General features: G+C 36.4%; 2 protein-coding genes across 4 annotated transcripts; one reads left to right on the top strand and one right to left on the bottom strand.

The window, feature by feature from the left end:
• Window positions 1-31: 31 nt before the first annotated feature.
• LOC112176258 (transport and Golgi organization 2 homolog) lies at window positions 32-1,507 on the bottom strand. The gene is made up of 5 exons (XM_024314094.2): window positions 1,251-1,507; window positions 970-1,153; window positions 674-880; window positions 389-580; window positions 32-306 (listed from the first exon to the last, which is right to left on the bottom strand). Exons 1-5 carry the CDS (start codon window positions 1,331-1,333, stop codon window positions 172-174), a joined length of 801 nt encoding a protein of 266 aa, XP_024169862.1. The 5' UTR covers window positions 1,334-1,507; the 3' UTR covers window positions 32-171.
• Window positions 1,508-10,701: 9,194 nt separating this feature from the next.
• Window positions 10,702-14,883, top strand: LOC112176256. Of its 3 annotated transcripts, XM_024314093.2 has the most exons (10): window positions 10,703-11,183; window positions 11,660-11,747; window positions 11,839-11,917; window positions 12,012-12,057; window positions 12,162-12,260; window positions 12,755-12,823; window positions 12,899-13,256; window positions 13,347-13,495; window positions 13,800-14,217; window positions 14,299-14,883. In XM_024314093.2, the coding sequence occupies exons 1-10, from the start codon at window positions 10,803-10,805 to the stop codon at window positions 14,637-14,639; spliced, it is 2,028 nt and encodes a 675-aa protein (XP_024169861.1). In that variant the 5' UTR covers window positions 10,703-10,802; the 3' UTR covers window positions 14,640-14,883. The 3 variants fall into 3 exon arrangements, with proteins under 3 accessions (XP_024169859.1, XP_024169861.1, XP_024169860.1); XM_024314091.2 differs by having other exon boundaries at window positions 10,702-11,183; window positions 13,800-14,883; XM_024314092.2 differs by having other exon boundaries at window positions 10,704-11,183; window positions 11,660-11,702; window positions 13,800-14,883.
• The last annotated feature ends 5,716 nt before the right edge of the window (window positions 14,884-20,599 follow it).

The raw sequence follows: 20,599 nt of genomic DNA, 5'->3' as shown, positions 1-20,599 counted from the left end.
CTTAATTAATAACTCATAGAAGTACATAATGTTTAGGGTAATGTCACTGTATTTTTCATTGTATTATTTTGTGCCAGTCTTTCTGCAGCATCAAGAGCATGCATGCATACAAGTAAAAGAAATGAGCATATCTCTAGTTTAACAGTAAACTTTATCTATGCATTCCATCTACTATTTCAGCTTCTGAATTTGGTACTTCACAGTCCTTTCCTTCCAAATGCCATTATCAAGATAGCTCTCATAAAAACTCAGGTTCCCATTTTGTCTTACTGACACTGCAGCACTGCTCCTGGTGCCATAGCGTCCCTGCATTGATGCTTAAAAGTATAAGGTTCAATTTGTATGCGTAATTGGAAATCTGGAATGTTGAATAGGTAGTAGTGTTTACCAGTGGAGTGTCAGCTTCAACAAATATGGAGCTCAGTTTATACTCCCAGTCCAGTTCACATATACGAGGTAATTTGCTTTTATCAGCTTTAACTTTGTCCTTCATTAGTTTTTGGATCAGTTCCTTCATTGGTATTTCACCTTCTCCATACTTGATAAGCTCTTTCTGAAAATTTAGCCGCAAGCGCTGAGCCTGCAGGAAATGTAGTCCATAATTTGGTTCTTAGGAATATGATCAAGGATGGAAAGATGGATAAAATATAAGATTACGATGTTATGTTCAAACCTTGTGCCAGGGTGAGTCAAGCTTTGCATTGGAAAGCACATGAATGCCTGGAGAAACCTCTTGAATGAGAATAGGCTCTCCTTTTGGTCTGTTGGAGAGGTAAATCATGGTTTTGGATTGAAGATCTGCCAATATCAGGTTAAACCCATTATACTGGTGAGCCTCTTTAACCAACTCTTGTGCAAATTCTTTTGGACTCTTCAAGCTCTGCCATAGTTTAAGAATCAAACACAAAACAAACCATATTATAATTTGAAAAGTGCATGATAGAATTAGTATGAGAGTTAGACTTTCACCTCTAAGAAAAGTACAGGCAGGTCTCCCCGGCTCTTTGCCTCCGGTGAGGTATGAAGCTCGAGCACGTTTGTAAGCAAAGCAACTCTCCCTCCTCTTGAACAAGCCAGCCATGTCCCTCCTGCAACCTCATCTCTCCCGCCTAATATCTCACAACCTTCCCACCATCCTACCGGCTTCGTAGGCCTGTACATATTTCAAAAAATAACAAAGCAAATCATAGGCAGTAACCCATGAATAAATAACAAATCAACGATCTTAGTCAGGTCATTTCATCACTTGCCTGTTGTGGTACTCATCTCTGTTTTGCAAGAGAAGGAGAGGGTACAATGGGTGGTCTTGCCACATGAACACTGCTATACACATATTTCTAGAACTCAAAAGACTCAAAAGAAGTAATGGTGCTGCGATACTGGTTAGCTTCAAGTTTATTAGATTAATTACTTGGCACCTATATATAAGTTCTGTCCAAGACTAGGGGAACTGTGTATGCTCTCTGGTTTATGTATAACCGGCGGCCAAAGCCAACCTAAGCATAGTCAGCTGCATTAGGGGTCGGGCAGATGGCGTGCATGTCTGAATCAGTGAGTCCATTCATCCTTATCTGAGAGGTCCCCAGTGAATAATTTAACTTTCAGTCACTGAAGTTGGTCATATGGTTAAGAGAGTCATAGTACGGACACATAGATTTCCTATTCCACAAGTACTCTTTAGGCCGTCGAAAACTTGGTGCCAGCGTTTTAGGACTTGCTGTAGATAAGCACTGGCGATCCTAGTTTTGGCTGCTGAATTGAAAATTGTAAAAGACAGTGACCGAATTAGCAGGTAAGCATAAATAGCAGTTTAAGGGAATCAGAGGCGCCGCTTCTTTAATGATTTACTATTATCTTTTGGATAAAGCATGTGGCGTTATCCAAAGGTGACCCATCTCACTGTAACACTGTTCATGTCATTTGATTGTTAAGCTCCATTTGCGAGTATTTTCTTTGCTTGGAAGAGAAGCAGAGGTGATAAATCAAAGCAAATACAAACAAGCAAATTAAAAACATGAAACGTTGAGGCAACCAAAGACCGAATCAAAGGATTAGGGTTTTCACTCTCTAGCAAAGGCGCAAAGAACAACTGTGCAAGGGTACATATACTTTAGACGGTGAAAAATATTAAAACATGAGAAAATCGTACTATAAGAATGAGAAGAAAGATTCTTAATACTTAAGAGAGAAACTATGAACACTTTGTACACACTCACAATGTTTTGATTGAAGATGATATTTTGTTTTAGAAAACTGTTAAGTAACTTTTTAATTTTTTCTTCTTTTTTCGGTTTTTTTTTATCACATCAATAACTCATATGCAACAATTAGCTCACCAAACTCACAATGTCTCGCTTGCAAAGGGGAGATTTATACCACTAAACCAAATGGTAGTGGGCCTAAAAATAATTTTCAAAAAATAATTTTTAAAAACAAAAATGAGAAAACGAGATTGTAATTTTCAAATTTGTAAAATGTGTTTGATAATTTAGTGGAGAAAAAAACATATTTTTCATATTTTCTAAACTTGGATAAGAAAAAGTGAAAACGTCAGATTGTTGTTTTCAGTTTCTCTAAGTAAAAGTTGAAAGTATTTTCTATTTTTATTTTCAATGCACAAAGATAAATTGATTAGGTTTCTATTATAAATCTAGCACATATAAAGTTAGACTTAGATATGCTCGTGTTCTAAATCAACGAGCTCAAGACTCTTCCTCTGGAACAACTTCCGACCCGCTCATCACAAGGAACTTTAGGAAGCAAGTCTACAACTTATGGATCTTTCTGCAAAAATGTGGAATTGGTCCCGTGAACCTTGAGTAGTCCCCTTGTTTCATTGTTTTCCCTCCTAATTAAATAGACCATGTAATTCTATTTTCGCATGTGAAAATGAATTTGAAAAAGATGATTTGGTTCAGTTATGGGTAGCAGAAGGCTTCATTCAAGCTCAAGGAAGACAAAAAATTGAAGACGTTGGAAGAGAGTACTTTGGTGGCTTGTGTTCAGGGTATTTTTTCCAAGTTTCAGATAGTAGTCAACCAAGATATAAAATGCATGCCTTGTGAACCTTGAGCAATCTCTTTGATTCGTTGTTTTTCCTCTTAAATAGACCATATAAATTTCTTTGTCGCCTATGTCCATTCTAATGTCCAACTTGGTCGTTGGATATGCCGATATTTCTGAAAGTTGAAAATTGTGATGGTTGGCTGCAAGTAAAATAATGAAGTGCGTATTATAAAATTCAAGAAAATAAAAACAGAAGGTGTATGTAAATGGAAGAATCAATATGTATTAACACTTGCCTCGTACACATCTGGTGCCTAGTTCATTATATCCCAACAATTGGTGATGTTTCCATTGGGATCCAATAGATCATAGGCGTATGCAGAAGCTTCCATCAAAAATATATGTCAAAAATTAGAGGGAAAGATATTTTAGAACGAAATATACTCTGAAGCCACTTACTACATTCTTCAAACTAGTGGACATGTGTGTTTGTGTTTTCATGTGCCGATGTGTAGCTCTATTGGATTTTTCTACTTGTACCTTAAAAGAAACCCTTTAAGCATGCAAAAAGTGCAATTGCAAGACGAATTGATCATTTTTCATATGTCATAACCCTCGGTGGATTAAATATCAGTCAAATAATACAACCAATGAACAATTTACATGCAAGTAGTATGGTCACTATAATTTTGTACCCGGTCAAAACTGAAGGTAAAGGAGAAACCAGCTGGTTGTTGGTCAGATGTTGTTCTCAAAATATTCCAGATATCTTAAAAATCAAGAAATTTTGTCAATGTTTAGAGAATTATCCATGAGGTAATCCTAATATTATGTCAAATTCTCTAGTTACGCCTTAAAATAAAATGCTCGTATGTTTTTATGTCATTGGAAAAATATTATTTTGTTGCGCCCACATGGACATAACGAAAAAAATAAAAACATGTACATGCTCATGTAAGAAAAATGTTCATGAACAATGACTAGTTAATTTACAGTAATTTCAAAAAGTTCATGCATAGAGAAGGGCTAGAAAACATCAAACTAATATTAAATGAAACTGGTATAGAGGAACAAAATACAATTTGGGCCAAGTTGAAACAAACGACATTTGTACCATCAGTAACCGACTTAATGAAATGAGGCTCTAAATATGCACCTAAGTTATCACGCCACATCTTCTTTGTATTATAAGAGGAACCCTAGAAGAAGAAAAATGGGCGAACACCCAAAATCGTAATTTCTCATTCATGACCGGCACATAATTTGGAATCAGTTTTGTTCTTCCAACTATGAGCTCTGGTTGAAATTTCATTTATCTTGAAAGTAAGGAGAATTTGATATGATTATAGAAAATATATGGATTAGAAGAATAAAAACTTTCACAATTGAATAATAGAATGAAAAACAATTGGACTTGTTAAAGGCTAATAATCTAATATAGGTCTATTTGGGATTTTTGAGTTTGAGTTTTGAATTGTAAGGAAAAAGATGAAGAGAGGACAACGTTATAATTGTTGTCTATCCCTAAAAATTTCGTTCTATTGCATAAATGACGTGGAATGCTTAGGCCATTACATTGTCGTATAGACAACATGTCAGTTTCAGATCAATGTCAAAGTAAATCTCAGTTTTAACAAAAGATTTGATTCATTAACATATGTGATAGGTAGTTGAATGACAACAAAGCGATATACATCTAGTATAACACAAGGTATATCTTTTGTTAAAAAATATATTGGTGACATGGAATGCTTTGGTCATTAGATTGCCAAAGTAAATTTCACATCAATATCCAAGTAAATTTCAGTTCTAACAAAATATCTAATTCATTAACATATGCGATATGTAGTTGAATAACAAAAATGCAATATACATCTAGTATAACATAAGACATCTCTTTTGTTAAAGAATGTATTGGTGCTCCAGGGCATGACCATCACTTTTATTTCTGATTACCAAAAAGGCTCGGTGATTATTATCGTGAGGTTGTTTCTTGACTCACCACACTCTTATTATCAACTCGTTAAGAAACTTTATTATCGATTTTCAGGTGTCAACAATAAGATTCTTCGTGCAAGCACTGAAGATAAATTTATGAAGGTTGCTTATTCACATACTACAAGCAAATATATTAAATACTTGGATAGAGTAGGTAACCCAGAAAAATATAGAGATTATGAGAATCCTAAATGGATTACCTGTAGAGAAGTAGTGTCGTACTTTATTTGATGAATATATGTATGTGAGATGAGAAATAGTATCGCTGAATCGCTCAATGTTTGGATAAGAGATAAAGCGTGATTTACCAATTTTTGATATACTCGAGGTCATTCATAGTAGGAAAATGGTTCAAAATTCTAAAAGAATGGTTGAAGAGAACCGATGGACAACTGTTCTTACTCTTACTATCCATGGATGGAAAACCTTGATGTCGGAAGATATTGGTTTAGTGATTATAAGGCACACTTCTAGCTAGTAAGTTTAATTTGGGAAGTCTATAAGGTTACTGAACTTAATGGTCAAAGACCATTTTCTTTTCTTAAAAAAAGAAATCGAGATTGAGAATATGTGACGGTTCAGACTAGAAAAAAGATATCCGAACTAAGAATCCTTAAAAAAACACAAACAAAAGGATTAATAACAATAAAACAATACTTGTTAGAGGACTAAAGTAAAACTAGGACAAAAAATAAAACCCTAGACAATCGTTGAGTCGTGTCGCCCCTTAACATGAAACCAGATACGAAACTAGCCCTTAAGCGCAACAAACCACCACCAACAAGAAGCAACATCGTTCGACGCCACTAACGAACTCAAAAACACATACCAAGGATTCTCTAGTCACCAACACCACAATCATCTCAACACAAAGAAAAATTGTAGATGACCAAGATCAAAATTTGTAGATAACCTCGCCATGGCCTCATTTTCGGCAAGAAAAGAGAATCTCCTTAAATAACCTAATTCAGTACTGCTCAAAAACAAAAAAGTTATATCTAAGCCAAGCTATACTACCTAGATAGAACCAAGGTTCTAAAAAATGCTAGGCGCTAGTTGGGCTGTGATCCGGGGATTAGCGCCTAGGGGCCTAGGAGGGGACTAGGTCCCGCCTAGGCGGGGACTAGGCGGTTTTTATTTTTAATTTTTTTTAATTATTTTATGACATAAATTAAATAAATAATGAATTATTAATTACATAATATTATGCATGCTTATTAATAATACATGCTTATTAATAATGCATAACTTATTCTAACCTATTAAGTATTAATTGATAATGATTTTCTCAAAAAAAAAAAAGATTAATTGATAATTATAGTTGTCATCTGCCAATCACTAGTCACTACACGTCTACACCTTCTTTCTCAAAGGGAAAAGAGCAAAAGAAAAACCCCAACCACTTATCTTCCTCATCTATCACGTGGACTCTTCAATAAAAAAAAAAAAAGAATCTATCCTCATCTGTCTTCTTCCTCATCTATCTTCTTCCTCATCTATTTTCTCTCATCTTCTTCTACAGTCCACAAATATAACACGCCCAAGAAATTCAACCCAGAAATTCATGAGACAGAGAGATAGTGTCAGTCAAGGACTCAAGGTCCTCAAGGAGAGAGGTTGTGCAGCTTTGCCGGAGAGAGGGAGAGAGGTTCTGCTGAAGAGAGAGAGAGAGAGAGAGAGAGAGAGAGAGAGAGAGAGAGAGACGGCGACAGAGTTTAGGCTTCGACTTTGAGACTTTGAGTTCGATCGATGTTTTACCCCATTTAAGTTTGAGAAGAGAAAAAAAAAAAAAAAAAGGCAGTAGGGCTTAATCGCACAGCTCCCAGCGCCCAGGACGACCTGCCTACTCCGCCTAGGCCGCCTAGGCTCCGCCTAGCCTGACTAGGCGGCCGACTTTCAGCCCGGCGCCCAGCTCGATCGATTAGCCTAAAATCCAAACGGTATAGAGGCGCCCAGCTCCTAGGCGGCAGCCTAGGCCGATTTTTAGAACCTTGGATAGAACACTAGACCTATAAAGAACCGTTGAAAAATCTCACCTAGCTGCCAAACACAAGCCAAATAGGCATTCCATCTTCTAATAATAATGGGTCCACCCTATAGAGGTTACAAAGTAATAACCTTACAACTACAAAATTAGTAGTTGAATAAAAAATTTATGACTTATGACCATAGAGGCTGCGGAAAGACTCTGGAAGGTGAATGATAAAATTCTAGATTCAGGATAGTAGAAAGTTATGGACAAAGACATCAGGATGCGAGAGACTTGAAACCACCATTGCAAAAATGCGCCACCATCAAAAGGGTCACTAGAATCAAGTTACAGTCAAAGACAAAACGAACCATGAGACCTAACCCTCAATGCTACTCATTTGTTTATGCTTGTTAATCTAACTTAAATTTTTTCATAATACTCATCTTACAGTTGAGTTTAAAAGTCATTATTGAGTTCTCATTATAATGTACTCATTGGAAATTCTCCTTTTTTTTTTTTGAAATAGAAGTTGAATTCATTAGATCTACAACAAAGAAGGCTGTAGTCTACCAAAACTTACATAAGAAATCCGGCAAAAGCCGGAGCAACCTACCTAAGCTAAAGCAAACCATTAAAGATCACTGGAACGCTTACATTTAAGCGAGCCTATACAAGAATGAAAAAACCTCACCTCTTACGGAAAAGAAATCATCCAACTAGCCCTTACTTGCTAATCACGTAATTGTGGTACAAGCAAGACACTAGAAACGTCATAGAAGGCTCATAGAAGTTAATCAAATCTCACACAAGCTCATAACCTAATACATTAGGGCCCAGATTGCCTTGACCTGAGCCCAAGCCTGGAGGCTCAAGCCTAAATCAATACTTGATTAATAGGAAGAGTCCCCTGCCCCATCGATCAACCCAAGGTTGAGCCCAAACCTAGAGACCGAGGCCCAAATCCAAACCAATAGAGGAGGAGCACCACTGCTCGCTACTTCTTTGTCGCCATCACTGTCCTGTCCTCCAACGACACACCGTTCGAATAGCTCCGGTGGCCGGCTGTTCCAACCATGCATCACCATCTCGAGAAAAGACCGCTAAAGACTCTGCCTGCTACTTTAGCGTGAGTTTGGTGCCACCGCTGCCCTTCATCAGATAACAAATCCTCCGAGCACGCACAACCTCGATCTGTATCACCTAGTCGTAGATCGACTCTGCTCCCCACACCGATCAGCTATCAAACCGATCGGCAAATATATAATCTCTAAATCCCGCCACCAACACCCCAAGAAAAACTCAGAGGTCCAATTCGAGATTCCTGCAACACTGGCGACGAACGCTCAAAGACCAAATTGGCCTACTCAACCCGAGGTGGGGGGAGACTGTTGCTGCCTAAATCTGTTGTCGTCGCTAGGTCTCGAGCGCTAGGGTTCGTTCGCTCGCTTTGATCTAGAATGAGCAATATTATGTTGAAAATTTCTATTTCTCCCTTTTGTAATATACTTTTTGAATAGAGTATTGTATAAAAAAGTCATAGAGAGTATTATCTTACCCATAGCCTTAAATTTATATCAACAAACTAGAATGAGAGAATAACGAGGATGTGTATATAATAATATAAAAAGAAAAAATAAAAATAAAAAAGAGTTTTAGCTTGTGTGAATAACACCATAAATGTAAGGGAAAACTTTCAAAAAAAATTTTGACAACAACTTTCTAATTTTGTTTCTCTTTACCCCTATCTTATTATCTACAGGTTCGATCACCGATCTCCTCTACCTCCCATCACCCTTCATTGACAAACACCTCCTTTGACAAAGCCTTGGAGCACCTTCAGTGACTCAATTGGCCAGCTCCAACGGCAACAGATAATTGTCTCCAACATGGTGACTTTTGGTGAAAATCAATTGAAAAATTGTATGAAATTTGGTTGTGTCCATCAAAAGTAATGGTGAAAACCATATGAAAATCATGAATATGACATTTTAAAATGAAAATCCCATATTAGCAACTACTCATCAAGACTTCGTACCACTTTTGGTTGATATTTTTCGCTAGGTGTTAAGATTTGCATTAATGTTTGCATCTTCAAAACAAAGATCTTGAATAGAGGATGAGCTCAAAACAAGTACAAATTGATTTTATCTTCTCTCTTTTATCGAGGTGTAATATGATGGAGACAAAGAGTGGCATCCGTTGAAGAATTGTTTCTTGGGTGTCAAATTTTATTGATGGTTTAGTCCTTGGGCAATATTTGACGACCTCAACCTATTTAGATATGAGATGGAGCATTTTTTTTCTTCTCTCTTTTCTCTTGCAACAAGGTAGAACATACAACCTATGAGTGTTTCTATTGGGATCTCAAAATCTGCTTGCTTGACATCACTCTATTATGAATTATTAAACGACATATATAACCTACTATAAAATGACTATTAAGGACAACAATTATACCAAACAAATTTATTTTTATTTTGCCAGACTTTCGAATTCAATAATATTAGATTGCATTTTTTATTATTTTCCTTATCTATTTTCATTTTCCAATTTCACTACATACTCATTAAAACATTCATATATATATATATATATATATATATATCTAGTTTTAATTACTATGATTAAGAATTTATGATCATGAGACATAAAGATGTATGATATATATGTTGAACGCATATTGGTGATGAAGAACAAAATAAATCATATTATGACCTAAATCTAAGTCTATCCATTATATTTGTAAAAAATAAAAATTTAAAAATTTAAAAAAGCTAGCAGTTAAATTAAACTGAAAAAATATTTAAATAATTAATCATGAGGTACATAAAATAAGAAAAAAAAATTAATGAAAACAAACAATTATGGAAGCAATTAAACTCATCTTTAATGTTCAGAACATTCCATTTATAAGCAAGGTCTAAAGGTTTATATAGCAAATTTTACTTTTCAAAAAGCAAATAGGAGGTGTAAAGAGCATCCGAGGTCAAATGAGAAAATGTGGAGGTCCCAATAGAAAAACAACCTCTATATGCTACTCATTTGCCAACTGATCAACATGATCTATAGATCTTGATCTCAAACAACCCAAAGACATCTTATTTCATTTATTAAAACCCTCATTTACAGTCCTCTACATCTAAAACTAAGATGGAAAATATTAAAACAAAACAAACGCCTTCTCTAGAACCAAAAACTCAACATGCTTTGAAGAGCGTACTTAACGAACTTTCTTAACCAAGCTTGCACTAAAGTTACGTCCATAATTTCTAATCACGACTCTAATACCTTTTAAACGGTAGAGATGGTAGAGATCAATATAAACTTTGCCTACATTCAAGTTATAAAATCCGATTGATTAGGGTTACTATTTAGATACTTTAAACTTGATGAGAACATTTTTAGTGAAACAAGGTAATTTACTAGTGAAATTGTTGAGAGCATAAAATTTTTGTTGCATCTGTCACGTTATGTGCGATTCTGTGAACAAAAAGGAGAGCTCCAATCTGAACTCGCACACCTCGAGAGCACTATTCCTAGATGACAAAAGCGGAACACGTGTCGGCTGGCCCTCCCACCTCACCTGACCCCCACGAGCGTGCGACCCACGCACCAATCCCCTCTCGAGTCTTTCCCCAAAGAAAAGATAAAAAGGGCAAAAAGAGAGAGGGAGAGAGATGAGAATTAATATATGAAAAAGTACAGAGGGAAAGAAAGAGAAAAAAGAAAAAGAAATAGGGATTAGAAAGAAAACAAAGAGATAGAACTGTAGAGAGAGAAAGAGGAGAGAGAGAGAGAGAGGGAGAGGGAGGGAGGGAGAGAGAGAATGGGGGAGGCATCAGAAACGACGATGACGATAATGAACAATCAAGCCCCTCCTAAAAAGAAGAAGGGCCGACCTTCGCTTCTCGATCTCCAGAAGCGCTTCCTCCAGCAGCAGCAAAACCCCCATTTCCTCAACCCTAGCGCCGCCGCCGCCGCCCGCCCCGCCACTCGCCGCAGCGCCAACCCTAACGCTCCTCCTCCGCAGGACGATGACGACGACGACGACGACGAGCGCGCCAAGAAGAAGCACAAGCTCCTCCTCGGAATCAACCACCAACACCACAATCGCAAACCGACATTGTCGCCGTTCAATTCCGGCCCCTACGGCTCCGATTCCAATGCCGACGACGACGATCCGGACAAGATCGGATCCAATCATACGGTGATCATCGACCTCTGATTGATTGATTTGATTTTTTGTTCTCTGTGTGAAAAGTGAAAAGCTTTTTTATTTATTTATTTATTTTTTTGGGAAAATTGAAAACGAATCGAGGTTTTATTTAAAGAGGGAAGTAAAAATTTCAGAGCTTTATGGGGATTTTCGCGCGAAAACTAGGAGGTAGGGAATTATTGGATCAAAGGGGTTTGACTTGTCAAGTCTTTTGGACATTCTTTAATTTTTTAAATTTTATTTTATTTAAATTCAATTTCTGGGTTTCGGTTTTCTCTTGTTTCCTAAATTAATTCTTTTTTTCTTCTTCTTTATGTGAATAATCGGAGGCCCTTTTATGTTCCATAACAGGACGGGGAAAAGCTTGAGTTTGTCTTTTCTGCTTTAGTTTGTTCAATGATTGCAGGGTTAAATTTATATTCCTGGGTAGTTTGAGCACTGACAATGGTCTAATAATCTGCTTGCAGAGCCAAAGCGTGTTGAAAGCGACTGACAGTAGCAGTATTCATGGTATCAAACTTGTGTTATCAAGTCCCAATTCATTGCTCAAAAGTGGTATCTTTTATCTAGATATCTATATATATATATATATATATATATATTCTGGTAGTTAAATGTTAATGAATTTCCAACTTTTTGTGGACAGGGACGCAGGTGGAGTTTGGTCCCACTACGCCTTTGCCAGACAAAAAGTTGTTGGTGTTCATCCTTGATAGGCTTCAAAAGTAAGTCCTCAGCTGCAAAGTTATGCATCTTTTCCCCCATTGACTAATTTGAAATGGGTCTTCACTGGTTTGCTTCCCAACTTTTTCTGTGCAGAAAGGACACTCGTGGAGTGTTTTCGGAGCCTGTGGATCCAGAAGAGGTGCATGTTCTGTTGTTGAAAGTGCTTGATATGACTTTGATATAATGTTTTGCTTGTCTTTTTGTGTACCCGTTTGCTGATTTGATGTTAACATGTTGGTTCAGCTGCCTGATTATCATGAAATCATTGAAAACCCGATGGATTTTGGAACTGTCAGGGAGAAACTGGATCAGGGAGCCTATGCCAACTTGGAACGGTTTGAGGTTTGTATTACAATCTCTTCTCTTGCTTACTGTTGGACAGTTACGTGTTTATGGAATGAGTGCTGCTGAGATGTGGGTTTTGAATCATTGATAACTACAACAAAGAGTGATAGCTGGGGAGGGTGCTTTTTATAGTAATGCAAGGTAACTTAATATGTCTGGGTAAATAGGAAACAAGTGGCTTTTTGATTCAAGATTGAGTATGCAAATAATGAAGGACTAGGAGCAGGAACTTGATGACAACTTATTCATTGGCTTTATTTCTCAACCGTCTATTTAGGAAACTGTTTTCAATATTTGGCATCTGAATTGAAAGAAGATATGCATTGGTTGTGATTAGATTCAAGAGATTCTATTCTGAGTGAATCAAGCTCCTATTACATCTTGGTGTCTGCGACGAAGCTACAATTCTCCACTTCTGGTTTTGTTTTTTTAATAAGATTGAATGATGTTCATGTGGAAGGAATTTAAAACCTATTTTCTAATTTTTGCAGAAAGATGTCTTCTTGATATCTTCAAATGCAATGCAGTATAATGCACCAGACACGATTTATTTCCGACAGGTTTGGCCTTGTTCAACTTACATTTCTTACGATTTAGGGAATTGGTATAGGTTCACATAATTACTATTGCATCAGGCACGGTCTATCCAAGAACTTGCGAAAAAGGACTTTGAAAATTTGAGGCAAGACAACACCGGTGATGGTGGTGAGCCCAAACCAAAAGTTGCCAGGAGAGGCAGGCCACCTGGCAGCAAGACCATGAAAAAGTCGATTGACTTGGCTCCAGTTGAACGTCTTGGTCCTCAATATTTCTCAGAAACGACTCTTCCCCCTGGAGGAGAGACTTCGAGCTTGTCCAATAGTTACAATTTGAGAAAAGGACCCGCTTCATACAAGTTTAGGACTGCTGATGCATTAAACAGAGCTCCACATGGATCTCTTGGTGGTGATACTAATGCTAACTGGTTGTCTGAATTGGAGAATGAATTTCCGGGTATGGGATTTAAACTAGGTCTGTTTTATTTTGATTATCTAGGTTATTTAATAAACACGAAGCCTAATTTTTTATTTTCTTGTATTGCAGCTTCAGTATTGAGGAGCGTGCTAAGGTATGGAAAGAAACAGTTTCCAGTAGACGAGAACAGACGTGAAACCTATAGGCAGTCTCTGGCTTCAGAACATGAACCATCTGAACTTACTGGTCTCGAAGGGGAGTGGAACCAACTTATGGCGGTACGTATATTGAGTAATTTCTTGTATTGTGCTCTAAATGTGGATACTGGACTGCTAATGTGCTGATGATGGTATAGAGGTTGCAATGAGACTGAAAATAAGATAATGAACTTTAGTATGGAAATTGTAGAATGTACTCGTCTAAATTTCTTTGCTTGGATCTAGTTTTGTAGCTCGATAAATGGCTTTTTTCAACTGCAAACATTCTATGGCCTGACAGTGACTCAGATATTCTTCTTTTCTATCTCTGTCGGATTTATAACATGATTTCTTATTATTATATTATTTCTTCTATATAAACCAGGTAGGTGTAGCTGCGGAGGAGCATGGTTATGCAAGAAGTATGGCTCGATTTGCTGCAAATCTTGGACCTGTTGCTTGGAAGATTGCTTCTAAGCGGATAGGAAGTGTTTTGCCTATTGGAGTTGAGTTTGGTCCTGGATGGGTAGGAGAAAATGAGTCATCAAGGTTGCAGCAGTTTTCATTCCGTCAGGGAGAGGATAAGGTTCAATGCAACCCTGCATCTGATGACCATAAAGACAGACTTCGATGTCAAAGTACATCAGGCCTAAATTCTGTTGCAGATAGATATTTGCTGCAAAACGGTGTTAACATGGAAAACTGTAGAGAATTCAATTCCCAAAATGGGTTGGCATCACTTAACAGTGGTGTTAGTGGGATACGACCTGTGCCTCCTTTCCAGAATTCCATGATTCACTCTGGTAATCCTGGTTTGAATGGTAGGTTTTTGTCTAGTGTTTTACCTCAACCTGAGAATGTTAATATGCCTGCCACATTAACAGGGATGTCAAGTTCGACCAACACTTCAGTACCTTCTCATCATCAAATGGTCGGCATGTTTTCAGAGAGGAATATGAACACACAGTCGATGCCTATAGGCGATATTGATTCAAATGAAGCCAGATCAGAAATTTCAAGTAGATCAAGGAATCCCTTAGCCCAAGCACAACCTCAATTGGCGTATGGTGGGGAAACTTCTTGGCAGGGTTTATCGATGAACAATAAACAGGTTTCTTATTCATTACCCCCGGACCTGAATGTTGAATTCGGTGCACCAGGCTCTCCCAGTTCTCTTATTCAAATTGGCATGCCACAGCAACCAGATTTAGCTTTGCAACTTTGATTACATGGCACATTGGTCTTCTTCTTTTTTCCTTCTATTTTTCTTTTTATAAAGTGAAATTATAGCGAAGGTGGACTCTGAATGCCGCAAAATCATTACAAATTTACAGTAGTTGAGAAAAGTTTTGTACAGTTAGTAATTTTTTTGTTGAAATGTATTGTTTCAACAATAATCCACTGTGGGTGTACTGTCAACATATTATTCAATCGATTAAATGAATGCAATGAATAGTTCGGTTGATGAATTGGAGTCAGGCCCTTTCATTCAGTGGTAATTGATTAGGTGGGATTGGGAAGGACACTAATCTACAAAGCTCAGTTTTTTCAAGCAAACATTGCCCGTGCAGATGCAGGTTGCTAACTGCTAAGTGAGCACTTATCACCTGAGCTATATATTTTAGAATGTGGTTCCATAATGAAGACTTATTGTTCACATCTACTTATCCTGCTGACTATGCCATCAAATTCTTGGAACCTACATTTCGCCTATCAGAGTTCGAGGCAATAATTCAGAGTGAGAGTTAAGAAACTCTGGTTATTCACTGGACATGGGGATATATAGCAGATAATTTCTCATTTTTTTTGAAGGGATTTCATCGAACCGAGGATAACGAAGGCCGAACGAGCCAATTCGTATTAATGAGTGATCACATCGAGACTTCGAGAGGATACAGTAGCCTAAACGACTAGATCAGTAGATCATAAGCCAATTGGATCATGCTTCCACGAAAATTTGCTCGCAAGTTCTTTCTTTGGAGTTGCCCTATAAATCGTATGCAGTTACAATACCTGCCCTATTTATCCTTTGATCACACAAGTGAGTACATGCATCTTTCAAAAATCACATTTGCATATCCATGGATGAATATGCAGATGGGATCTCACACGAAGAAAGCAGTTTTTGAACAGAAAACAGTAACAAAAGGCTCTTAAGAACTTGCAGAAGGCTGCAAACAACGAAAACAAGTTGAGCATCAAAGGAGGAGGTATGCTTCTGTTAACACGGGTTTTTGAGCAGAGAAAAGTATAACGGTTCATCACCACTTCATCTCCTAAACAACCAAAAGTACAGGTCCAAACAATCGGACCTTGAAAGAGCACTTGACAATCCGATACCATTCTATCTGAGATAGAGGGCAGCTCTGCACATGGTCGTGGGAATATCAATGCGTTTGAACTTTGAAGAGATGATCATAAAGCAGAAAGAAAGGAAGGACTGCATAGCGCTTTTCTTATTAGGATTCTTATCATAATAGATTTATTTATTTTTAGGATTCTTTTAAGCATAGAGATATCAAGTAATCCTAGTCCTAGTTATTCTAGAATTATCTTAGCCTCTCTATATATAGAGGCCTTTGTAGTCTTTAATTTACAGGTGTTTTTCTGTATGTTCAGAGTATAGGAAGATCACCCCCTAAAAGTCGAAAAGAAAATATAAAAGGGTATAGTAGGTGTCGCAAGATTATGATTTGGCAAGATATATTATGTAGAATAGAAATAAAATTTGTATTCGTGACATTTAGGATTTGAGGTCACAAATCTTAGGCCTCATTGAGATAAGCTTTTTCATTGTGATATTAAATTACACCACAAGAAATTACTAATCAATTAAAAAAAAAAAAAACTCTTAGCCCACCCCACTCTTACATTTGTTGTTGTTGTTGTTGTTGAGGTAGGGCCAAATGGCTGCCCTTAAGCCATAACCATTAATGAAACCATAGAATACAAGGGGGGGGGGGGACATAAAGCCTAAACCCCAAATAATAAGAAGCCTTAAGGGAACATTCTGAAATAATATCAGAAGTCTCTACTAATAATGTGTATTCAATCACGCACCAACTAGCAAAGAATGCACAACTGGCTACTCCATTTGCTTTACAATTTTGGCGACATACCGGAAAGATAATGCTCACACGGAACCATAGTAAACTAATAATACCAACTTTCCCACTATGTTGCCACCGAAAAATAAATTCGGTGACACTTGGCTTCATTCTGCCACTAGGAGGCTGCAACCATTTGACAATGCAAGAAGCTTGCCACCGCCCTAGGCCAGACACGGCACTCAAGGTGCATAAACCGGGACAGCGTCCACCTCGCCCTACAAACCTAGAGTAGGACATTATTATGAGCATAAAGCCACTTAAAACTAAAAAACAAATAATAAGCATAAAACTAAAGGCAAAATAAATGGGCCTTATATATGTCAGTGAGAATCGAACACATGACCCTTACAATAACTTACCAATATGTCACAACTCACCGACAATTACTAATCAATTTAAGAATAAAGGAAACTTAAATTACATTTTACATCACTGTGTTGTGGTATTAATCGAGCTTCACTTTGAAGTTTCAATATCAACACCAATGTCTAAAATTTAATTCAATGCTAAACCTTTGTAATTTACAATTTCTTTCTAGGAATCAAGATGTGGCTACAAACAATTCAGAGAAAATATATTGTGAATATAAACAAATACCGTAAGCACACTGATTGTCCCAAATTGGTGAGGTTGAAGTTTCACCAATTTAAGAAAAGAGAAAACTATTAAATTGCATTTTACATCCCTATAGTATCAGTTGAGTTTCACATTGAAACTTCAATGTGAGCTCTAATGTTTCCAATTCAAGTCAATGAACATCCTTCATTTTTCACGAGTAAAGATGTGGTACTCTTGAAACCCATGTCTATGCTGGCGTGGATGGCAAGTTTGTGCTACATGACTAATTAGTATTATTTCATTAAGTTGTCTACATGGCATCAATACATTCACGTGGCACAATCTTCACTCCCATACCAGCACAAGCATGACCTACATAAGTGACGCATCATTGTTTAATACTTGACCAAATTAATGAAAAGCTTACTGTGGGGACAATGCGAATGATTTCAAAAAGAGGCTTTCTCAATTCCTCAAATGCATATTAGTGTGAAATCGGGAAAATACCAAGAAGATCACTACCAAGTAACATTACACATGAAAACCACAACAGAAGCAGAAGATTTTAACAAAACAAAATCAAACCAAGTTTAATTATAAATCTACTAACCTAAGTAGTAATAAAGTAGTGTTTCTGAAAATCTGGACCAAAATTGTCTCACATCATCCTCACGTTGCCACCATATTGGTAATAATGTTCAAAATATTTCGGCAAAACTTCATAAAGCTCGTTATTTATTGTCCATTGTTCTTGTTGTTGGCAATTGCTGTTCTTATACCAGTACGCTCGAAACAAAACATTGCTGATATGAACGTCTCATCCTCTAGTATTAATATAGCGGTTAAACACTTCGGATGAAATGTCAATATTTAACACACTGCAATTGCGACTATGATCCATCCATCCGTGATGAATCTTTGAAAACATTTGAAGTCGATCATATGATGATTTTGTGAATGCATTGTCCAATACAATTTGGACAAGTCGGTTAGGAAAACTGAAAACATAAAGTGTATACGTTAATTAAACAAAAAATGAATAGTTAAAGGAGTATATTGGCTGTTTCGAAACTTGAGAAGATATGGATAATTTAGAAGACATTTTTAATATAAGAACATAACAATTCAATTACACATTTGTATTAGATAATGCGTTTAAGAAGTCATTCAATTCTTGCCATAAAATGTCTAAGAGAACATTTTTCTCAAGGATGCTACTAAAATTTTAGAAGTTTTTTTATGACCATCGATTGTGTATTGGATTGTTTAAGACTACCAACGATATTGATAATATACCAATTGTTGTCAATAACAACATAGTTAGAGATATTAGAGAGTGATAGGTGAAGCAATCTGCTTTTGTGAATGTTATTCACAGATTTCAATAGCTTGCCATATAACACAGTAGGATAAAATATGTTAGTAAACTTTTATAGTGGAGTGTGTGCACATAGATATATTTAGGCACAAATAAATGAGAAAGATAGCTATTACTAACCTGATTTGTGTCTTAATTACTAAGTGAGGCAATTCATATGCATCATTAACACTATTGAATTTGAACCATCTTAGCAGCCAATCTTTTAAAGAGTAGTAGAACCGGTCATAGAAAATAATATGCTGGAAATATTCTCACAATATGAGACGTACTTGGGTCTAAAAACATTTTTATCACAGATTTTTGTGCTTTAAGTGAATATAGCATGAACTTTTTTGAAAGACACATGTTCAGTGTATAGAGCATTCTGCATTATCAAAACCACAACAGAAGCAGAAGTTTTTAACAAAACCAAATCAAACCAAGTTTAATTATAAATCTACTAACCTTAGTAGTAATAAAGTAGTGTTTCCGAAAATCCGGACCAAAATTGTCTCACCTCATCCTCAATGAGTTTTACGTTGCCACCATATTGGTAATAATGTTCAAAATATTTCGGCAAAACTTCATAAAACTCGTTATTTGTTGTCAATTGTTCTTATTGTTGGCAATTGCTATTCTTATACCAGTACGCTCGAAACAAAATATTGCTGATATGAACGTCTCATCCTCTAGTATTAATATAGCGGTTAAACACTTCGGATGAAATGTCAATATTTAACACACTGCAATTGCGACTATGATCCATCCATCCGTGATGAATCTTTGAAAACATTTGAAGTCGATCATATGATGATTTTGTGAATGCATTGTCCAATACAATTTGGACAAGTCGGTTAGGAAAACTGAAAACATAAAGTGTATACGTTAATTAAACAAAAAATGAATAGTTAAAGGAGTATATTGGCTGTTTCGAAACTTGAGAAGATATGGATAATTTAGAAGACATTTTTAATATAAGAACATAACAATTCAATTACACATTTGTATTAGATAATGCGTTTAAGAAGTCATTCAATTCTTGCCATAAAATGTCTAAGAGAACATTTTTCTCAAGGATGCTACTAAAATTTTAGAAGTTTTTTTATGACCATCGATTGTGTATTGGATTGTTTAAGACTACCAACGATATTGATAATATACCAATTGTTGTCAATAACAACATAGTTAGAGATATTAGAGAGTGATAGGTGAAGCAATCTGCTTTTGTGAATGTTATTCACAGATTTCAATAGCTTGCCATATAACACAGTAGGATAAAATATGTTAGTAAACTTTTATAGTGGAGTGTGTGCGCATAGATATATTTAGGCACAAATAAATGAGAAAGATAGCTATTACTAACCTGATTTGTGTCTTAATTACTAAGTGAGGCAATTCATATGCATCATTAACACTATTGAATTTGAACCACCTTAGCAGCCAATCTTTTAAAGAGTAGTAGAACCGGTCATAGAAAATAATATGCTGGAAATATTCTCACAATATGAGACGTACTTGGGTCTAAAAACCTTTTCATCACAGATTTTTGTGCTTTAAGTGAATATAGCATGAACTTTCTTGAAAGACACATGTTTAGTGTATAGAGCCTTATGCATTATCAAAACCACATGAAAACCACAACAGAACCAGATGATTTTAACAAAACCAAATCAAACCAAGTTTAATTATAAATCCACTAACCTTAGTAGTAATAAAGTAGTGTTTCCGAAAATCCGGACCAAAATTGTCTCACCTCATCCTCAATGAGATTTACGTTGCCACCGTATTGGTAATAATGTTAAAAAACATTTCAGCAAAACTTCATAAAGCTCGTTATTTGTTGTCTATTGTACTTGTTGTTAGCAATTGCTATTCTTATACCAGTACACTGGAAACAAAACATTGCTGATATGAACGTTCCATCCTCCAGTATTAATATAGCGGTTAAACACTTCGGATGAAATGACAATATTTAACACATTGCAGTTGCGACTATGGTCCATCCATCCGTGATGAATCTTTGAAAACATTTGAAGTCGATCATATGATGATTTTGTGAATGCATTGTCCAATACAATTTGGACAAGTCGGTTAGGAAAAATGAAAACATAAAGTGTATACGTTAATTAAACAAAAAATGAACAGTTAAATGAGTAT

This window comes from Rosa chinensis, chromosome 7, assembly GCF_002994745.2.
Source record: "Rosa chinensis cultivar Old Blush chromosome 7, RchiOBHm-V2, whole genome shotgun sequence".
Classification (NCBI taxonomy): domain Eukaryota; kingdom Viridiplantae; phylum Streptophyta; class Magnoliopsida; order Rosales; family Rosaceae; genus Rosa; species Rosa chinensis.
The sequence above is the reverse complement of the archived record's forward strand: the minus strand, read 5'-3'. Positions and strand labels throughout refer to the sequence as shown.